The 20,693-nt window shown below is 51.2% G+C and overlaps 1 protein-coding gene across 2 annotated transcripts in view; it reads left to right on the plus strand.

The window, feature by feature from the left end:
* Kiaa0556 (KIAA0556 ortholog) overlaps window positions 1–18,278 on the plus strand; it is a 167,406-nt gene extending 149,128 nt beyond the window's left edge. For both annotated transcript variants that reach the window (XM_028764277.1, XM_028764280.1), the window contains exons 19-28: window positions 3,772–3,949; window positions 8,471–8,636; window positions 9,779–9,936; window positions 11,082–11,146; window positions 12,232–12,342; window positions 14,033–14,172; window positions 15,498–15,599; window positions 16,118–16,278; window positions 16,360–16,448; window positions 16,892–18,278. In XM_028764277.1, coding sequence (XP_028620110.1) covers window positions 3,772–3,949; window positions 8,471–8,636; window positions 9,779–9,936; window positions 11,082–11,146; window positions 12,232–12,342; window positions 14,033–14,172; window positions 15,498–15,599; window positions 16,118–16,278; window positions 16,360–16,448; window positions 16,892–16,950 — 1,229 coding nt within the window. In that variant the 3' untranslated portion in view covers window positions 16,951–18,278. The remainder of the gene's footprint in view (window positions 1–3,771; window positions 3,950–8,470; window positions 8,637–9,778; window positions 9,937–11,081; window positions 11,147–12,231; window positions 12,343–14,032; window positions 14,173–15,497; window positions 15,600–16,117; window positions 16,279–16,359; window positions 16,449–16,891) is intronic.
* Window positions 18,279–20,693: the final 2,415 nt, after the last annotated feature.

Genomic DNA, 20,693 nt, shown 5'->3' on the forward strand with positions numbered 1-20,693 from the left:
TGAGAGGCAGAGCTGGGCCTTCCCTGCCTGACCTCCCAGTCCTTTGTGTCCTCATTTTTCACATTAGACAACTGAAGCTCGGAGAGCCAAGGTTGGGTCCAGAAGCAAGAAGATCCAACTCCAAGAGTACAAATCCTCCCATACTACAGCGTGCCTCAGGGCTCCAGTTAAAAGGCTACTTTATGGCAGAGGTCTCTGTGAGGGTCTCTGTGAGGAGAGGCTGCAAGATCCTAGAAGATAGCAATCCTTTATTTTTTACTGAGTTTGCTTTCCCTGGGGTTTGAAGCACACACACACACACACACACACACACACACACAAACACGAACAATGGAGATTGAATTCAAGCTGAATTCAGCAAAAGGCGAGTCTATTGGTTTTTTGCACCTAGAAATTAGGTTCACTAGTTTCTTAGACAGCTGGATGTAAACAGGGAAATGACATCATAGAGACTTGCTGTGTCTCTTCCTTTCTACCTTGTTTGACTCTTGTTCTTCTCCATGGGAGCCATGCACCAGGGGCTCATGGGAAGGCTAGGCACCAGAGGCTCGAGGGAGCTTTGTGCTCACATTCACCCATTACTAGCAACCCAAGAGCAAAAAACACTTTTATTACCCAGAAGATCTAGCCCTAGAATTAAGTCTCTGCGGTTGCCTTGTATCTCAAGCCTGTCCCTAAATTCATTATGCAGTTCACCATGTGAGACTAGACAGGTAGGAAATATGAAAGCCATATCTGACCAAACATGGATCATTAGCTGTCCCTGTAGCCTGGTGAGAGTGATCAGCTGCCCAGACAACCTGGCTGAGCCAGAACCTCTTCCTGGAGGAGAAGAAAGGCAGGTGAAGGCACTGCCAGGGAGAAGCCACCACTGTCCTGCTAATTTCCCCCCAAAAGTCGGTTTACTGATGTCCTTTGTATGGAACCAATCCAGTCCTTCTCAGAGCTGACATTGCAGTGCTCTGAGAGGTTGGCCCTGGAGTAGAGTACTGTGACTTTGATCATTGTACCTGCTAGGAAAGTATTGAGGCCTCTCCACTGTATCATTGCTTCCCTCTAGAGCTTAGAGTCCCAAGATTCTTCCATCTCTTCTCTCTGAACCCCCATCCCATCCTCCTCCACATGCTTAGCAACCTGTGCACGTGAAGTGCACTTAGTAAGGTAGCTCCAGGGGTGGGTATTTTGGGAGGAGGCGGTGGGTGGACATGGCCAATCCTCTTCATGCTTTGAAAGGGGAATATATGACTTGCTAATTTGCAGATGACACTCATTTGGGAAGTTTTGCAAATATCAGCCACAATGAATAGGGAAGGAGTCGAGAGGGCCAAAACATGAGAGAAATAACAAAATTAATTTCCATTTGTATAAATACTAATTGATGCACCCGAGGAAATGAATATGGAACATGGATATGAGCTCCTAAGGAGAGCCACTGCATTCAGAGCCCTGAGTCAATGGGATCAGGTGCAGCTTACAGACACAAAGGGACTGCAGGCATGGGAAAGGCTTCTTGTTCCCAGGGAGAGGGACATTTCTGCCTCCTCCTGTCCCTCCATTCCCATTCTACTCCCTCCTCCACCTCCAGGCGTTCGCTCCCAGACACTCCCCACACCACTCCGTCACTTTAATCAATCCCTTCTTCTCCTTCTATGTTCAAGCCGTTAGGCTCCATTGCCTCTTAAAGAGACCTTGATTGTGTCCCCTGCTGCCCTCTCCCACTAAGAGTACTGTCAGTGAGCAGTGAGGCCTCTCTCAGCACCAGTGTCCAACCCACTAAGACACAGCTGAGCCTGCACTGCTGCCCTGAGCCCATCTGTGGGCCACCGTGGCAGTGCACATCTGCAGTCCCCGGACTCAGTAGGCAAAGCCTGAAGGATCACATGTTTTGAGACCATCCTAGACTACAAAGGGAGATCTTGTCTCAACAAAGCAAAGAAAACAGAAAAGGTGACCTGTTGTAACTCCCCATTGATGCATCATGAACCTCTCAACTTCCCCGTGGGATGGAGCTCAGCCTCCTTGTCTAGTTTCATGCCCCTCTCCTCCCCTGGCTCGCTGCTTCCAGATGTGGGCCCAACTTGATCTCTCAACCTAGAATGATCTTCCTCTAGGAATGCAGGATAGCATGGCTCATCCTATCAGTTAGCTTGTGCTGCAGGACAGACAAATCCGCAGTGGAGCACCTGGATGCAGTGTTCCATAGTCACCAGCACTCATGATTCTGTGGCTGTCTTGCCTCACCTGAGCCACTCAGGTGTTCTCCCTCAGCCTGTTCATGTCTCTGAGTGGCCAGCATGTGGACCAGCAAATGCTTGAATGTGCTGCAATGACCAGAGCAACAGGTGACTGAGCTTTCTTGGCACCAGCACAGGGCAGAAAGAAAAGACAAGCTCCTGTGCATATAAGCCATGCAGCCCAAATGCAGGGTGGAGAAGCTGACCCACCTCTGTGGGGAATGCAGCATGGCCACAGGCGGGAGGAGCAGCCAGCTGTTTTGCTCGACATCCGTATCCTGGAGGGTATGTGTGCATGACAAGCAGTCTGCTCAGTGCTTAGGACCCAGGTTCTCATCACTCCTGAGATGCTCAGGCCAAGGTTGGCACCACAGAGAGGAAGTTTGAAGGCTGAGTCACAAAAGGGTGCTGGGAAATGGCAGGGCTTAGGACAAGGTGTCGAGTGCAGGGAGTGAGAGGTTGCAGCATGGCCCCTAAAGAGTTCTAAAGTTTTCCTGGACTTGTAGATCCTCTTGTAAGAAATATGGAGCACCTCATGACCCCAGGCTTCTTCCAACTCCTCCAAGCATACTTCACTCAGCAGAAGTCCAAAGAATTAAACCTTAGGTGCTAAACAGGCCAAGTACCTCCAGGGTAGGAGACCCCATGAACTTGGCCCTGCTCTACTGGTAAAGGAGGAACTCCAGCCAAGCCTGTGTGACAGGGTGACAGGGTATGACCCAGAGGGGAGATTTCTGGGCAATGGAATGAGTCACCTGGCATGTGTGTCCCAGGACCACAGAAAGTGCCCTGAAATGGTCTCTGGTGAAGGGGGTGGGGTGAAAGCTGAGAAGGAAGGATGGGCTCAGCAGTCACTTCCTTTACCCTGAGTGTAGTGAGGGCTCATAGGAGGGGCTCATTTGCATAAAATGTTAAATTCTGGGTGTGGGGCTTCTTGATGTGATTGACTTATGTAGGTACTGCCAAGCATGCATTGGCACTGAGCCTCTTCTATATATATATGCCAGCACTGTGCCAGTGTTGGGGTACACAATATTCTAGAAAGACAAGTGGGGTTGTACCCTTAAGGAGTCAGCCACCTGTCAGGCCACTAAGTCGTGACTTAGTATTTACCAAGTAGTAGCCTCTGGGGTTTGGTATAGGAAGTATACAAAGACATGGCAGGCTGTGATTGCAACACTGGCCTGGCCCCTAAAACAGGAGCATAGTCCAGAGGACAGGAACAGCCTTGTGAAAAAAGAAAGGCATAGAAAAATGAACAATTGAAAGATCATCTGGGTAGAACTAAGGGTCCTGATGCATGATAAAGCCAGGAAAGGAACACCTCCCTGCAAAACAACATGAGAGAGCCAACAGTGTACAAGACATGGTGTGAGGTGGCCCACCCATGTGTGGGTTTCCTGCCTGCAGCATGTCCTTAGTAGGCAGCAGTCTGACTTGAGGACACCTGAGATAAGGTTCATGGAGAGGCTGAAGGAAGGCGCTCTCCTGGCTCCAGAGCCTCTGGTGGTGACTGTCTACATTCCTTCCCTCACAGGCCTCCGACTAAACTTGACAGCCTCCTGGGGAGACCTGCACTATATAGGACTCACTGGCCTGGAAGTAGTAGGCAAGGACGGTGAGGCCTTGCCCATCCAACCACACCAACTCTCTGCCTCTCCGAGGGACTTAAATGACCTACCCGAGTACAATGATGACTCACGGACCCTGGACAAGTAAGTATCAGAAGCTTGACTGGCAGTTAGGGTCTAGAGATGTGCTCTGTGTCCCAGGCATCAGGCACATCAGATACTGCCTGGGACAGCATGTGGCTAAAAGAAGTAAATGTGACCCTTTCCACAGGTATCCCTGTTGCAGAGCAGTCAGGATAAGAAGTCAGGCTGGTGTATCTGCAGATGCTACATGCTGTGATATCACACTGGCCTCAGTGAGGGCTTCGCTCAGCATGGTCTGTTGACCTTGGTGGTGACCCATTCTGCTTGCACATACCTGCCCTAGGCCTCTCCCCTTTGCAAACTTGAAAGTGATAAGAAAATCTGTGTTGGCCACTATGGCTGCTCTGCTTCCTATGTGTTCCAGATGCCTTGGCCAGGGTGAATGGGCAAGCTTTTTATAGTATCCATCCTGTCATTTATGACTGGCACCTCACCTGGCCTCCTGCTCTAAACAGCTATGTGACTTAATTAGAAAGGACAGTTTGAAAGATGGGAGTTCAAAGCTTTCCTCTGCTTTATGTTTCCAAACCTCACAATCATAACAGTGAGGACGAGGAGAATAACCAGTAGAGCAAGTGCCACATTGGAATAGTAAGTGACAGACACTAGGCTGCTAGTAGATTACAGATGTCGTCCATGAAAGCCACAGCATAGACTAAGACTCATTGTTATCCCTGGGTACAGAGGAACAAGCTGAAGCCAGAAGGTGGCCCAAAGTGCCCAGACTGGTTAGGTGGAGTTATGATTTAGACATAGGCTGTAGGATCCACCAACACAGCACTGAACTGCTGAGCTGGGCATCTCCTCTGCCTCGGTTTCTTTATCCATAGAACTATGACAATAACCCCCATGGCTACAGGTTGGAAGTAGGGTGGTCACATTGTAGCCCCTTGCCCTGGCTGTGTCCTCTGTCCCTTTAAGATGTCCCTTCACTGTGGCCTTCAATCCTGTTGGCACTGACTGCTTGGGGTCATCGTGGGCTATCGATCTTGGCAGGTCAGCTGGCAGACCTAGACTGACTCTACAAGCTACCTCTGGCCAGCTTCAGGAGACACCCACACCTGCCCAGCTTGACCATCCCCACACCTACTTGACACCCCACAGATCATCCTGACAGACTTTACCCCAATCTTAATGTCATCCTTAAACATTCCTGGGCATATTTCTGACCAGGAAGCACTTGAAAAAGACAGACACACCCTCAGTGTCCTTGTCACACCTAGATCTGTGAGTAGTGGCACCTGAGCCACCAGACCGCCTTCTTACTGTGTGTGTACATAAGCTAAAATCCAGTAATCAAGTGTGCCATTGTCTGAGAGGCCCTCGAGCTTCAGTGAACTTTCTCTCATTTTTCCTTCCTTCTTTCCTTCGTTTATTTTTATATTTTAGGGTAGAATACAAAGAAATGGGTTTCATTAAGGCAACTTCATATACACATCATCACACTCTGTCCTCACTCCTCCCCTCCCCCACCATCCTTCCCTGTACCCTCTCATTAGCTTCCTTTCTTCTCCCAGCTAAGCCATGTCTGCTGCCATATTTTAAGTGTTCTATTATGCTTCGATCCCCGTCTTAAGATCCCTTCCTTCCTTCCAGTGAAACCCTTTCTAGTTCTTTAATATAGATGCACAGGTATGCACCCATATATAACTTAAGGCTTAAACTCTGTAAAGTAGAAGACACACATTCATGGAAGTCTGAGTCTGGCTTGTTTCTCTTAACTTTCTAGTTGTATCCATTTTCCTGCAAACACCTTATGGTTGCAATTTTCTTTATGGGTGCATAAACTTCCATTACATGTATGTACCACATTTCTTTACCCATTCATCTGTTGATGGACATCTTGACTCAGTCCACGTCCTGTCTCTGTATGTTGTGTATGTTGTAGCATTAAACATGAATGTGCAAGTATCTCATGGTGTGCTGACTTAAACCCAGGAGAGTTACAGCTGGTCATATGGTAGATCTATTTTGAGGTTCTGAAAACCCCCATAATGATTTCTATGATTGCTAACAGCAGGAATGAGGGGTCCTCATTCCCCGTATCCTCTCCGGCATTGGTTGTCATTTGTTTTCTTGATGGGGTGAGATGGATTCTCAAAGCAGTTTTCCATGATCATTGGGGATGATGAATGTTTTTTGTTTTTTCAAATACTTATTGGCCACTTTGATCTCTTCTCTTTAATCCTGCTGTATGTAGCAGGCAAACATTTTTCCCAGTCTACAGACTCTCTTCACTCTGGAGCACTCCCAGCTCCATGGTTCTGGTTTTCCTAAGACAGGGCCTGGCCTGGCATGGGACTTCAAGTTCAAGATCCCAGTTTCAAGTGCTGGGATTATAGAAGTATACCACCAACTCATCTCTTCTTTTTTGTTTGTTTTTCTATTTTTATTTTATTGAAAGTAGATTTTTTTTTTCAGTCAGATGTGGTATTGTACGCCTTTAATCCCAGTACTCCGGAGGCAGAGGCAAGTAGATCTCTCAGTTCAAGGCCAGCCCTGTCTACTTAGCAAGTTTCAGGACAACCAGAGAGCTACATAGAGAAATGATGTCTTGAAAAACAAAAACAAAAGATGTTTTTCATTCACCACATTCTGATTATGGTTTCCCTTCTCCCGACTCCTCCCCTCCTCCCCTCTCCTCAGGACCCATGCCCTTTCTGTCTCATACAAAAACAAACAAGGGATTGAAAGATAATAATAAGTGAGATAATCATACAAAAACAAACAAATGGGACTAGAAAACACAAACAGAAGAAAGGGGCCAAGAGAAAGCAGAAGAATGTCAGACAGACACAGAGACACACATCTGCACACACAGGAGTCCCATAGAAGCACAAAACTGGGAGCCATGTGTATATGTAAAGGACCTGTAAGGCTTTAAACAATGTCCTGACAAAACGTAAGACAGAGATGGTATTGAGCACCTTTTCTGTTGGCCCTCTACTGCTTGGCATGGGGCCTGGCCTGAAGCCATCTTTTATCCTTGTTGGTGATCTCAGATTCTGAGAGTGCCTGTGCTCATTTATGTATTTGTTTTCAATATTTAGTGTTGTTTGTTTGAAGTTCTGGGGATAGAAACCAGAGCCCCTTTGCAAGTAGGGCAAGCATTCTACTACTGACTGCTCCTTTCTAGCCTTTGGATATGACAGGATTGCCCAGGCTCTTGTCTTTCTTACCCAGATCTGGCCTCTACCATATCTCTGAGGGTGTCCATAGGGTTGAGAGACCCTGATCTATGCATGAGAGAAGCTTGTTGCTAGTGGGTCTCTCAAGGACAGAACTAGGAGGTGACTGCAAAGGAGGAGACTTGTTTTGCCACCAGCCTGTCTGCTATCTACCTCCAGTGTTCCCCCACCCAAAACTCTACAACAGTTTTGCTGGCAGCCAGGCCCCAAGACAGAAGTGATTGCTTTGGAAGGAAACAGCAGTCTGCAGCAGCCAGCTTCCTTCACAAACAGCAGGGTCAGCCTGCTGAATTTCCTCAGTTTTAACATGCCAGCAATTGTAAGACACACCATCCATCAATTTAATAACAGCCTTTTAGAGCACAGGAGAGAGAACGCTTTACCTCCATGGATGAACACTTAAATTTATTCTAAACCTCAAACTATCAAATGGTAAGGGAAAAAGTTGATTTTAGATATGGGAATTGTGGCCACAGCCAGAGTTGCTCACAGTACAGTCGCCCTCAAGATCCTTAGGGTCCAAGGGTGGAGTGGGGTAGGGCTGATTATCTCTGATTCCAGGTCTTCAAGTGGCGATGCCACAACAGAGAACAAACGTCAAGTCTAGGCTGAAGAGGCTGAGGCAGGGATAGATGCAGAGGGGCTGAGGCAACTGGTTTGGAAGCCCCTCCTGCTGGCTGGGGTTTCCCTGGGGCACTCAGACCTGTGGCTACCAAGCAGATTTACCTCATCACAGTCATGCCTCTTCTGGCTCTTGTCTCTGGCCTAGGTCTGCCAGGTTCCTTGATGTTTACCAAAAGAGAAGGGATGTATTTCCGTCAAACTGCCTCCACATCTTGCAGATCATCTGGACAACAGAGAAAAGTGCCCCCACAGACCCCAGTGCACTCCGTCTGAGCACTGACACTGAGGTCATGACCTCATTCTCAGCTTGCATTTGGTCTCTGCTTCCTGTGGTCTGCCTGCCTGGCCACACCACAACATCTCATGATCCCATTAATCATGGCACATCCTAGGGTACCTGCATCACACCTCTATGATGAGCTTGTTTCTACATTCAGCCTTTCTGACACACAGAATAATAATCCTCAGCAGAAGTCTCCCACTCTGGGTTCACTAAGCTAAGGGAGTCCCAAGAAGGACTCAGCTGTTTTTGCTGAACTGTTGAGGATGAGAGTCTCTCAGCCCCTTCTTGAGCACACACTGATTTTACCTATTCTTAGGTATCATTTGACTTCTCCACTCTCCCACCATCCAAGACATAGCTGGGTGAGGGAAGCAGGCTTCCTGGAGGCCTCCCACTGTCTTGCTGACCCGCCCTGCTTGCCTGCAGGTTAATCGACGGCATGAACATCACCACTGAGGATGAGCACATGTGGCTGATCCCCTTTTCCCCTGGGTTGGACCATGTGGTTATGATCCACTTTGACAGAGCCCAAAGCATTGCTGGCCTGCGCCTCTGGAACTACAATAAATCTCCCGAGGACACCTACCGAGGGGTAAGCCGGGCAGAGCGGAGTCCACTGTCAGGGAGGCAGCATGATGAATGGCTGGCGTGGGTGCTGGAGAGGAGCATAAATCCTCTAGAACCTTCCAAATGGAGGAGGGGGGTGATATCCAGGGAGAGAGCAAGCTGTATTTCCTTTTGCACACAGCAAATGTAGCCCACAGCCCAGGGCAGCCTGGGGGAATTGCAGAGCTCTTTTCTCCTGTGACTGTGGGTGCCCTTCCCACACGGTCCAGGCTTGTATGTCAGCTGCAGGCCTGGTGTCCAGTGAGTGCTGGGGAGGGTGCTGTCAGGCAGGCTTGTGTGTACTCCTCATTTCCTCAGGCTCTCACCCTGCCTCTCCTGCTCCACCTCTCAGGGTTTGAAGGAAGGCTGGGAAAGGCTTTGCCATTCTCTTGAGGGCTACACAGCTAGAGTCTGGTCTGTCAAGCATGAGGCCCACACTCTCTTTCAATTGCGGGTGGAAAGGCAGGATGGCAAGTGGCCTCAGAAGGCTTGCAGGGCTTTGCAGTGTTCTGGCAGATCCTAGCAGCATGGCTAGAGGATTCCTGCCTGGACAAGATGTGTGTGTGTGTGTGTGTGTGTGTGTGTGTGTGTGTGTGTGTGTGTGGTGTGTGTGTGTGTGTGTGTGTGTGTGTGTGTGTGTATGCATGAGCATGCATAAGCATGCATGCAAGGTGTGTGTGTATCCACAAGTGGGCTCACGAGTGTGCTCACAAGTGTGCGCGCCTGCTCAGTAAGCGCTCGGTGAGTACAGTGCCACCACCTGTCAGCCCTGAGGTTGTGAGAGGCCCAGCTGGCTCTCTGCTATGCACCCAGAAAGGACTTAGCAGGTGCTGAAAGTAGGAAGATGGAGCCTCTGCCCATCTCACAGGTGGAGAAGGAGGTGGAGAGAGGCTGGAGGCCTGCACAGTACTGGTGGTAGAGGCTGTGCTCCTGAGCTAGTGCCCTTGGCCATCTGACCAGACTGCCACAGGCCACGGCCACGGGTGTCTGGGGTCCCCCACCAAGTCCCATGCCTCCCCTGAAATGCATGCATGGAAAACAGGTAAGTGTCCTCTGGACAGGGCCCTTACTCCAGGTACCTTGTGCCCAGACCCAGCATTGTGCTCAAACCTATGTCTCCCTTGCTAGGTCAAAATCGCTCATGTGTCCCTGGACGGCCTGTGCGTGTCTCCTGCAGAAGGTTTTCTCATCCGAAAGGGGCCTGGCAACTGCCACTTTGATTTTGCACAAGAAATCCTCTTTGGGGACTACCTACAGACCCGGCTACCACCAGCACCCACCAGGAGGTGAGGGAGTTGGGTCCTGTGTGTGTGTACCCTCAGGGCTGGAGCTACAGTCACACATATTGTCCAGAAACACCTCTGGTTTCGTCCAGCCAGCTCCTGTTCCCCAACCCTGATCCTGAGAGAGGAGCAGATGAGAAGTTCTTACCTGGGTTTGCTGAGGTATCCTGGAGATAGACTGCTCCAGCATCAAAGTATAAACCAAGTGAGGTTTGCTGGTTTGCAGTCCCTATGTCTGAGCACCAAAGCCCACAATAGTGAAACAAGAGCTCACTCCCCAGTGGCAAAATTGCAACTGTGTCCTTACTCAGGACAGTCCAAGGAGGCCCATAGAGAAGAACTGGAGGGGAGGGCAGTGCAGTGGCTATCTCTCCTGGAGCCAGTATGGCTCATGCTTTTGAGTCTGCACTTGGGTTTTGGTTTTGATTTTGTTTTGGGTTTTTTTTTATTGTTGTCTTTCCTGAGATAGGCTCTCACTCTGTAACCCTGGCTAGCCTAGAACTCACTATGTAGATTAGGCTAGCCTCAAACTCACAGAGATCTTCCTGTCTATTAGAGTCTGTACTTGAAAGCAGGGGTTTTATACCCATTTCACAGAAATGGAAGCTGAAGCCTGGGCTGGTGATCATGAAGTCAGTAGTGCTCAGGGCTTCCCCTCTGTCCCCTTTCTCTTCTGCATCCCCGTTCTGCCTACACTCCAGGGGCGTTACTATGTCCAGTTTGACTGCTATGAAAGGCGTCTTCAGACTTCTGCCCATCCAAATGGCCTGTCAGGCACCTTTCCCCATCAGCAGCACCTAGCCCTCAGATTTGCAACTCCTAGTCCCCTCTAAAGAGCAGGGGGATGTGGTTAAGAGAGAGACCCCAGAGGCACATCCCACTCAAGCACCTGCCAGCTGCCTGGCTTGCACTGTGGCTTCATCACTCCATCCAGGAGTCTGCATCTATGTCTGAGTTAAACATGTCCCCACTTTTAGCTACTCTCAGGCTTGCAAGGGTCTGTAACAGAAAAGAGCTAGGTCCTCCACTGCCCCCTATGCAGACACTGCATCTCCCCTGGGCTGCAATGTCTGCAGTCCACGGCTATGGAGTGCCTCTTGGTTACTCCGGAGCAGAAGGGCTCATGGTGCTGTTTTGGTCTATTTCAGGCTAGATGCAAAGAGCCTGGAGCGAGCCAGCATGGACTACGAGGCCCCACTCATGCCCTGTGGCTGTATCCTTCTCCAAGCTAGCACAGAGCCCAGCAGTTGGATTGCCTGCACAGGGAAAGTGAAACTAATAAACACATCACTAGGACACAGTAGCAGCATGGGACCCATCTGCCCCTTGGAAGACTGGGGTTGTGGAGGTGACACAAAAGACCCAGCTGAGGGGGGCTGAAAAGAGACAGGTGACCCAGGAACACGGCAGGGAGATGGCAGGGACAGAGGCAGCAAGAGCCCACCCCCCTTCTGATGTGATCTCATTGCATGGCCAGCAAAGCATTAGCTCTGGGAGCAGGCCACGTGGCAGCCTCACTTCCCAGCAATGAAAACTAAAGCTCAGGAGCCAGGTATGGTGGAGGCAGGAAGATCGTGAGTCCCAGACCATCCCTGACTATATAATGAGACCCTGTCTCAAAAAAAAAAAAAAAAAAAAAAAAGGAAAGAAGAGAAAAGAAAAGGAAAAAGAAAGCCAAGAAAGCCAAAAGTTAGAATTAAAAAGAACCAAGTCAGAGGGGCCAGATAGCTCACCTCTGCCTGTGTGGAAATGTTCAGGTCCAGGAGCAAGCAGTTGCTTTGCCTGTGACTGCCTGGGGTGTGTCTGGGCCCTCAGAACTTCCACTCCTGCTCCTAGAAACTGGAGCCTGGGAAGATCAAGCTGGGGGCCGGGAGAGGTGTTGCCTGGTACACATGGACCTTGTCCGTTGGAATCATTGTGCTGCAGCCAGACCTAGGCATTTTCCCTACCCCCAACATGCTTATTCCGTGAACTTGAAAGAGGATGGAACTTGAACTTGAAGGAGGGAGGAAGTTTCTTGTTCTAATCATTTCATAACCAGGGAAATGGCTTGAGATACGAGTGGTCCCAGCATCCTATATCCACATGGTCTGCTCCTGGGATTCCTGTTCCTTCCTGTCTCCTCCCAGGGCCCAGGACAGGTGTTGAGGCAAGTGTGATGCTGTGTTCCTTTTGACAGACATCCATCTCTGGGAGAAAGACTCTTCCATCAACAAACAAGAAGAGCCCGTCACATCTGCCACTGTGTGGGTTTCTTCTCCAAAAAACTGAGCTTCTCTTCCTTAATCACACCCACAGTCATTTTCCAGTTCCAGCTGCTGTCCAGCTGGGGTGATCCCTACTACATTGGACTCACAGGGCTGGAACTGTATGATGAGCATGGGGAGAGGATCCCACTGTCCCAGAACAGTATCCTTTCTACTGGGAGCGGGAGCCAGCACAGCAGATGCTGCTGGAGATGGGTGCAGAGTCCCAAGCCTATAATCCTAGCACTCAGGAGGCAGAGGTAGGCAGATCTCTGTGAGTTTGAGGCCTGCCTGGACTACTTAGTGAGACCTTGTCCCAAAATGCAAAAACGAAAGGAAAGGTCTGCTGCTGGTGGTGGTGTTGGTAGCGGTGGTAATAGCTATGGTAGTTATGATATTGGGATGATGGTGGTGACGACCAGCTAGTGCTGTTGATGATGATGATGGTGATGGCAGTATGGAGGGATGCCACTGGGCCCTTAGAGCTGCTCCTAGCCACACTTGCCAAGGCCTCTACATCTGGTTCTCTTTAGACCAAAGTCCTGTAGTTGAGAGTGTGGGAGATTCCTGGCAAGCACAGGCCCTTCTCAGAGGGCACAGGCAGCTGGTGTTCTGAAGGTTCTGAAGTCTGCAGGAGAACTCAGTGAGAGAAGTGTATTAACTGGAACCTTTGCTCACAGTGTGCCATGCTGGAGCATGTTGGTTTGCCCAGAGGGTTCTGAAATATTTCAGTTGGTGATTGCTGTTTTTAAATGTCAGCCTCTGGAACTAAACCTGAGAAGTGGCGGTACAAGGCCCTCAGTCATGTGGAATGACCGTGACTAAACCAGAGGACCCATGGATGCCTTCACAGTTTGCCACAGAGCTGACTTCAGGAGCTTTTGTTATCTAACAGCCCCTAAACTCAATGCTTCCCGAGGGCTCCTTCTGTGCCAGGCACTGCTAATATTTATCCCATGAACCCCACGAAAATCTTGTGAACAAAACATTCTGGAATCTTAATTGTCTAGGGGAGGAACTTGGGACAGAGAGGGTGTTTGCCTGCGGTCACACAGCCCAGTTTTAAAGCTCTGAAGACTCTTGCCTGTCTTCTGTGTAACCTGCTTGTCATCAGCATCCTTGAGCATGTGAGCTCCAGCCTTCAGGTAGGGAAAGGCATGGTCCCAGAACATACTGTGAGTGCCTGGGGCCTGGAGTCTCTGGAGCTGTTGTCTTCCTCATAACTTAGTGAACGGCTCCTGGAACTAAAAGGGTCCACTGATGTCACCAAGAGGGCTTCATAGCCAGTATCCTCTGAGGTTCTCCTGCCCGTCTGACGGAGACACTTTATGTTTCATTATAGGTGAGGTGACAGGATCAGTGAGGTCCAGTGGCTCGCCTGAGATTGCCTGACAGAGATTTCCTGTCACAGTGACAGAGCAGGACCCAGATTCTGCACATGCATGCTGAGGTCTCTTCTCTAGTTAGCTCCTGTTGGGCCAGGGTGGCAGACTTGACAAGGTCATGACCTGCCAGAGTCACACCTGCCTGCCCAAGTGAGGTGTGGCCTGTGCTTCAGAGCAGTGGCAGCACCATCACCCCATCTGTGCTTCTGCAAACCCTATATCCAGCTAGCCCACCTGTGGTCCTCTGACTTTGAACTTGACCCCTTAGCCCCACTCAGATTTGTCCCCTTGGCCCCAACCCAATTTTCTTAGAATGTATTTATTTTCACTGTCATTTCCCAGGCTGCTAGAGTGTAGGGCACCAGCCCAGCATCTCTGACATACACTACTGACAGCTAACACACTTGAGGGTGACACACTGTGCACAGCTTATGAGTTTGGGTTATGACAGCTTAACCTTCACCTCAGATATTGCTGCCTTCCCGGACAGTGTGAACGCGCTAGAGGGTGTATGTGGGGACGTGAGAACCCCTGACAAGCTTATTGACCAAGTCAATGACACCAGTGATGGCAGGCACATGTGGTTGGCCCCCATCCTGCCCGGCCTGGTGGGTACTGCGGTTGGACGGGCTCCTGCACTTGGGTCCCTTGGGAGCCATCAGAGAGGGGCAGCTGTGGCTAACACCTGTGGGTATAGCCCTTCCAGGTCTATAGTCCCTTCTCTCACTCTGTGAACTTTACCCAAAAAGGCACCAGGTACCAGATGTGTGAGGAGCACCCGGAAGCCTGAAGTCAGGTGTGCAGGTGCTGGAGGACAGGGACCCACTGGCCTCGAGTGCATCTTGCTGTCTCTTTTTGTCAAGGCCTCTTCAGTCCACTCCACCCTAGCATCGTCCTCATGTCTCCTGTCTCTGTTCCTTACATCACTACCCACGACCACACTGTGGCCACCTTGCTCTCCCTACAGCCCCAGTTGGTCATGCCATCCATTCTTATGCTGACTGCCTTTTTGAGCTCTCAAACCCTGTAGCAGACCTGATCCATTAACCAGGAGAGGAGTGAGGGAGATCCAGGAGAGGGTGTAGGCCATCAGCACCCTCTGCCTCAGAGCCAGAGCCTATTTTCAGAACATGGTGGGATCCTTTCCTGCTCGTGTAACTGAGTATAAGATGGACATTTTTCACTTAGAGGAACCACAGGGCCAACTCCTTGGCCCGGTCCCCTGTTACAAAGGGCCACACCAGCCTGTGGCCCTTAGGCTTCAGGAGGAGTCTAAGCAGGAGTTCACAGCTCTCTGGCAGCTGTCACTTTCCTGGTAGAAATCTAAGGGTCTGAGCAGAAGGAGTCCACCCAGCCGTCACTGTTTGCAGGCCATTGCATGCCACAGGCTAGCCCGCTTAGTTCTTTATTTGTCCTTCCAAGTGGCCCCCTTGTGATGTTGAGCCTGCCGCTAATCTGGGGCTGAGTGCTAGTCACTCAGTGATTCCCAGCAGACATGGGCTAGAAGAAACCATGGTTCTGGGTACACAGGACTCTGGCTTTTTCTCTGTAACCCTGGGAAAGGACAAATGGGTCAGCACCTTGCACAATGTTTGGTGGAGAGAAGCTTCTGGCTTCTGCAGGGAGAAACTGTCCCTGGGCTTGACCTGGGGAACAGAATTGGCTGCTCTTAATTCTCCACCAGTATTCAAATGAGGGCCACAGCGGCAGGAGGCAGCAGGCCCTCCCAGAGCCAGCTCAGCAGTTTATTCCAAACGCAACTACACGTGACTTGACTCAAAATTGCCTCTGAGAAGAGAAGCCACGACTCCAGGCTTCCCACATGAAGAGTGCTGCCACTGGCAGCTGGGGCCCAGCTCTCTGCCCTGGTGTCTGGCCCTGCCCACAGCTGTTTCCAAACACAGCTGCTTTAATTAGCTTTGCTCTCTGACAGGTGAACCGAGTATATGTCATTTTTGATCTGCCCACCACTGTGTCAATGATCAAACTGTGGAATTACACGAAAACGCCTCAACGAGGGGTGAAGGAGTTTGGCGTGAGTCCTCACTAGCTGGTGTGGGAGATCATTGTGCTTGCTAGAAATATAGGCTGGGGGCAATTATCATTTGCTGCAGTTTGGTCTCTGTTCCCAGTTACAACCTTGGAAGTACCTGGTCCTGAGAGCAGGGAAACGGCCTGGAAATGATCCAAAGCAACCCCTGAACTTGGCCCTGGTCTTGGTGTTGCTTTCAGAGTCCCCTCTAGAATCACTCAGCCTTGGGAGGCAACTGGGTGGCCAGGTGGAGAGAGCAGAAGCCGTGGGGCTGGAGATTGAGTCTGCCACCATCTCTACACTTGCTTACCCAGTGCTGTGGAAGTCCCAGAGCCTCAACTTCCGAACCTGCAGCCCAAGCTGACAGCACATGCCCTTCATGCTGGTGGTGGTGGTGGGGGATCCTGCTGTCAACACGGGACTTCAAAGAAGCTTGGGTTTGGGACAGCAGAGAGTTGTGCTGCTGGGGTTGTGGTACATGTGGGAAGGGGCCTGGGCTTCATTCTTACTCTGTCTCTTAGCTGCTGGTGGATGACTTACTCGTGTACAATGGCATTCTTGCCATGGTGAGCCACCTGGTTGGGGACATCCTGCCCACATGTGAGCCTACTGTGCCCCACCACACCATCCTTTTTGCTGAGGAAACTGACTTCTGTCACCAAGAAAAACACACCATCTTCAGGTATGCCCCTGAGCAGCCCTAATGAGGACGGATGGCAGGGCCATGGTCTGGAAGCTGATGAGCCTTCTGTCTCACCTCCAGTAAGCCAGAGGAAGATCAGGACATACAAATGATGAATGAAAACCAGGTCATCACTACCTCCAGGAGGAAGCCGGGCACTGCTGACCCAGGTGGGTGCCATGTCTCTGTCCTGGCATCCCTGTCAAAGGCTTGGTCTAGATGGAGAGGAAGCCGAGTATACTGGCCTTGCCCTGCCTACCTAAAACCTCTTTCCCTTCACTCTTGTCCCAGAGTGGCAAGCAGCTTCTGTCTACAGGCTTCCCTGTGGCCAGGAGAGAAGGCAAGGCACACTGAGGGGACACAGGAAAGGATACCAAGTGGAGGGCTCCCTGGGGCAGGTGGCATTTGAGCCAAGTCCTAAAGGTACTATAATGGTAATGTAGGCAGAGGCTCTGGGGATGCCAGGATAGAGCCCACTCCATGTCTGAGTCGGGTTACACAGGGTGCCCAGAATTTAGGCTAGCCAGGTCTCCACCTATCTGAATGGCCAGTCAGGTATATAGTTGTTCTCAAGGGCAGTGTAACTCACACCTCCTGTGCCCTCTTTCCACAGCCTTACGCCCCAAAACCTGCATACGTGAGAAGGAGGCCTCAAGGCGTTGGCGGTGCTGACTGGAGCAGGAGGGAGAGCCTCTTGGCCTGGCTAGGCTCTATCACCAGCCCTGAGCAGCACCCATGTCCATCAGACTTCAGGGTTGGCCAGCTGGGACCCCAAGGGCTGGAAGAGCATGGAGGGATAAGGGACTTGAATCACAGCCCCAGGAGCTATAGGGGTCAGATGAAAGGGTCAAGAACAGGATAGCTGCCCCCTGCCACACGGGGCTGGCTGCTCGGAGCCAGGGATACTTGATTCCTCTCTGTGCCTCTCGTGTGCTGTCCCTAAGAGCAGACCCTCTGGCACCAGAGTCCTAGGCAGCCCCTGACCCAGGCCCAGAACTCAGTACCATAACCATGGAGCCCACACCCCTCCACCACAGCCCTCCACACTAAGGGCAACAGAGCTGCTGAGAGGCCACTGTGCTACAGCTGCCCCTCTATCCAGTGCCTCTGGAAGCCTGATGGGGCTAGTCCTAGGTAGCCCCTGCCCTCTGTTCAAACCTGACTCAGGATGGATCAAGGACATGTGTCCTGCCAAGGAGAGGAAGTGAGCTGCAGTGAGTGCTGAAACCTGCCCTTAGCCCCTACATCTCACACATACACGCACGCACGCACGCACGCACACACACACACACACACACATGCACACACGCACGCACACATGCACACACACACCTACCTGCAAGTCAGAGCTGGGAGGGCCTAGGCTCAAGCTGCCTCTTCTCCCTGCAGCCCAGAGCCCCATACCTGTGTGTACATCTATGGAACAAGCGCAGATCAGGGACCTAATCAGTCTCTCAGTAGTGGGTAATTTCAGGTTCCCAATATTAATTAGTTATTTTCCTGGCTCGGGCCCAGTGGGGCGGTGCCATGGTGCCGAACTCAGTGCATTTGATACTACCAAGAACCACAAACGCTTTTAAGCAGCAACACCCAGCAGCTGTACAGATGTTTTAATTCGGAGCCAGCTGACATGCAGATAGGATTGCTTCTTTGATGAGAATCCATCATCTGTAGCCTCCAGGGTCCCCACCCCCACCCCCGGCTCCTCAGCTCACTCCCAGATGAGCCACACACCTCCCGGGAGAGCCATCAAACCAACTCCCAGGAGGAAGCCAGGACCGTTGCCTTAACAGGAATCCAGCTTCTCCTTGGGGTGGGCTCAGGTGGATTTTTCTGGAACACCCAAGACTGACCTTGGTGTGCTCCCTCCAGATACTTGGTGGGTGTTTATAAGTGTGTATTCCATGCACTCTCAGAGGGAAGGCATTGGCACAAGCATTAACTCTCAAACAAATGTCTATTTTTTCTTACAAAATCAATAAAAGATGTTATTAAGAATAGAGTGTGGTATACTGGGTGTTGTCAGCCACAGGAAGCCCTTGTTGTCCAGCCCTAAGCCAGGGTACACTGGGGGCTTGCTGAACATTCAGGCACGCGCCCCCTCTGAGCTGAGCCTGCACTGCCTGCAGGTGGGGACGTGTCGTTGGTCTCACTGTCTCCATGGAATCTCCCTGTCACCATGTAAACAGACACCAGAAAACCATTTAATCTATGTCACATATAAAGTGACTGGGTGTGAGAGAGGCTGGCAGTAGAGATGACCTAGGGTGCCGCTCTGTTCTGATGGCTTTCATGTCCTTCCCAGCCAGGAGGTCAAGGCAGGGGGTGTATTCGGAGGAGCAGGGCTGTGGCCACAGTGTTCACAGGGAGGCCCCACCCTGAGGACCTGCCACAGGCCGGGAGCTTGTACAAGGCTGTATGCCAACTAGTGCCAGGGCTGTCTCCCAAATCACAGGTGCTGCGTGCTCTTAACACCACACACATGCAGTCTTGAAGCCTCTCTGGAAACTGGTTGGCTCACAGCCCCATAATGGCAGCTCTAGGCAGCCTTACTTCATTATAACAGCAGAGACTTCAATAGTAGCCAGCAATTCTGAGGCCCACCCCTAGGCCATGGGCCTATGAGTAATGGGCACAGGCCTTGTTCACTGTAGCTGCCCTCCCCCTGGCACACTGCATGTGGTACAGTGGTTCTAGAGCTGGCAGACCTGAGTTCTAGTACAGGTGCGCCATCCTCTGTACCCCAACCTAAGGCACCCTCTCCTAGGCTACCCCTGTCTGTGTTACCTCAATGAAGTCTGGGCTCTGACCCAGGCTTCTCTACCCAGAGGGCACAGCAGCAGTACCTACTTCTGGGAGTTGCCCCAGCATCCAGGCCTTGGGTCTCAGTGCACCCCTCCCGGAGGCATGCAGCTAAGTCCTCTAGTGGCCATCCTTTCAGAACGCACAGACTTGAGAGTAGGATGCCAGAATCTAGGGGCTGTGTGGCACTGACAGAGACTCTGCCAGGGCAACAAGGCTCCCCGGACCCCGTCTCCTGCCTGCCCCTCTGTGTTCAGCCTCAGTTGATTGCTCCAAAAGCATCTCACAGCCATTGTTGAGACAAAGCCATGCCTGCCTACATCCCACCCCTACCCTTGTCTTTTGTGGCAGGCTCTCTTTTCTACCAATTCCCAGCAAGGGAAGGGGAGGCACACCCCAGATGGTCCTATCCCCAGCTTGGCCTCTCCCTACCTCAGGCCCCTCCACCTGCTGCCTCTCTAGTCCCCTACCTCAGCCAGACCCACAGCCATCAACAGGCCACCATTCACCATTGTCCAGGAAGCAAATGACAGTATGGGAGCTCGGTGGAGAGTAGTCCAAGAAGGACTGGCCAGGTGACAGAAGCTCTGCAGCTCTAGAGACAGGCAAAGCCCTGTAGTGACATCCTGTCTGTCTACAGTGGAATCCCCAGTGCAGTAGACTGGCTTTTCCTCATGGCAGTGATGTACTACTGTCCTGAGGCCTACACACAGTGGCCTGGGTAGAGCTGTCTAGCAGTTGTGGGTTGTGTCTTAGTTTCTGTTGCTATGATGAAACACCATGATCAGAAGCAGCTTGTGAAGAAAAGAGTTTATTTAGCTTACATATCCAGAGTCACAGTCCACTAAGAAAAGCCAAGCCAAGAACTCAAACTAGGCAGGAACCTGGAGACAGGAACTCATGGAGAAGCCTCAGAGGGGTGCTGCTTACTGGTTGGTTCCTCACGGCTTGCTCAGCCTGCTTTCTTAAACAGCTAGTACCACCTGCCCAGGGGTGGTACCTCCCACCATGGACTGAGCCCTTATGCAACAACCACTATAGACTTGCCTACAGCCCAATCTTGTGGGGCTAATTTCTCAGTTTAGGTTCCCTGCCCTCAGATGATGCTTGCTTGTGTCAAATTGACCGATGAGTCAGCACAAGGGTACTAAGAGCCCTGGAGCACCAGCCCAGGCCAGGGACTCTTAGAACTCAGCCTCTCTCAGCCCACACACCATCCAGAATCTTGTTTCCACAGAGGTAGGGGACACCCTTCCCTATCTTTCGATCCAGAGCACTGTTGCCTGAACCCCTCAATGCTCCTATGGCCTCCAGTGTCTCTGCCTGTCCAGAATCACATCCAACCTGCAGCAAGGCCAGCTGCCAGGTACCCTTCCTAAACACCCCTCCTCTGAGCTCTAATGCCCAAGCCACCACCTCCCCCAAGGCCTGATGCAGTCCCTCAGGTTACCTTGTCCCCAGGCCCACACAGCCAAAAGGAAACCTGAACACAGCAGCACGTGTTGATCCTACCTATCCAAAAGACCCCGTCAACCAGGCACCCCTCATGAGGACTCCAGTCCTTGCCATAGTCCTAGGGTCTCCCACATCAAATCCCGAAGTCCGTGCAGGGG

This window comes from Grammomys surdaster, unplaced genomic scaffold (assembly GCF_004785775.1).
Source record: "Grammomys surdaster isolate TR1022 unplaced genomic scaffold, NIH_TR_1.0 142, whole genome shotgun sequence".
Classification (NCBI taxonomy): Eukaryota; Metazoa; Chordata; class Mammalia; order Rodentia; family Muridae; genus Grammomys; species Grammomys surdaster.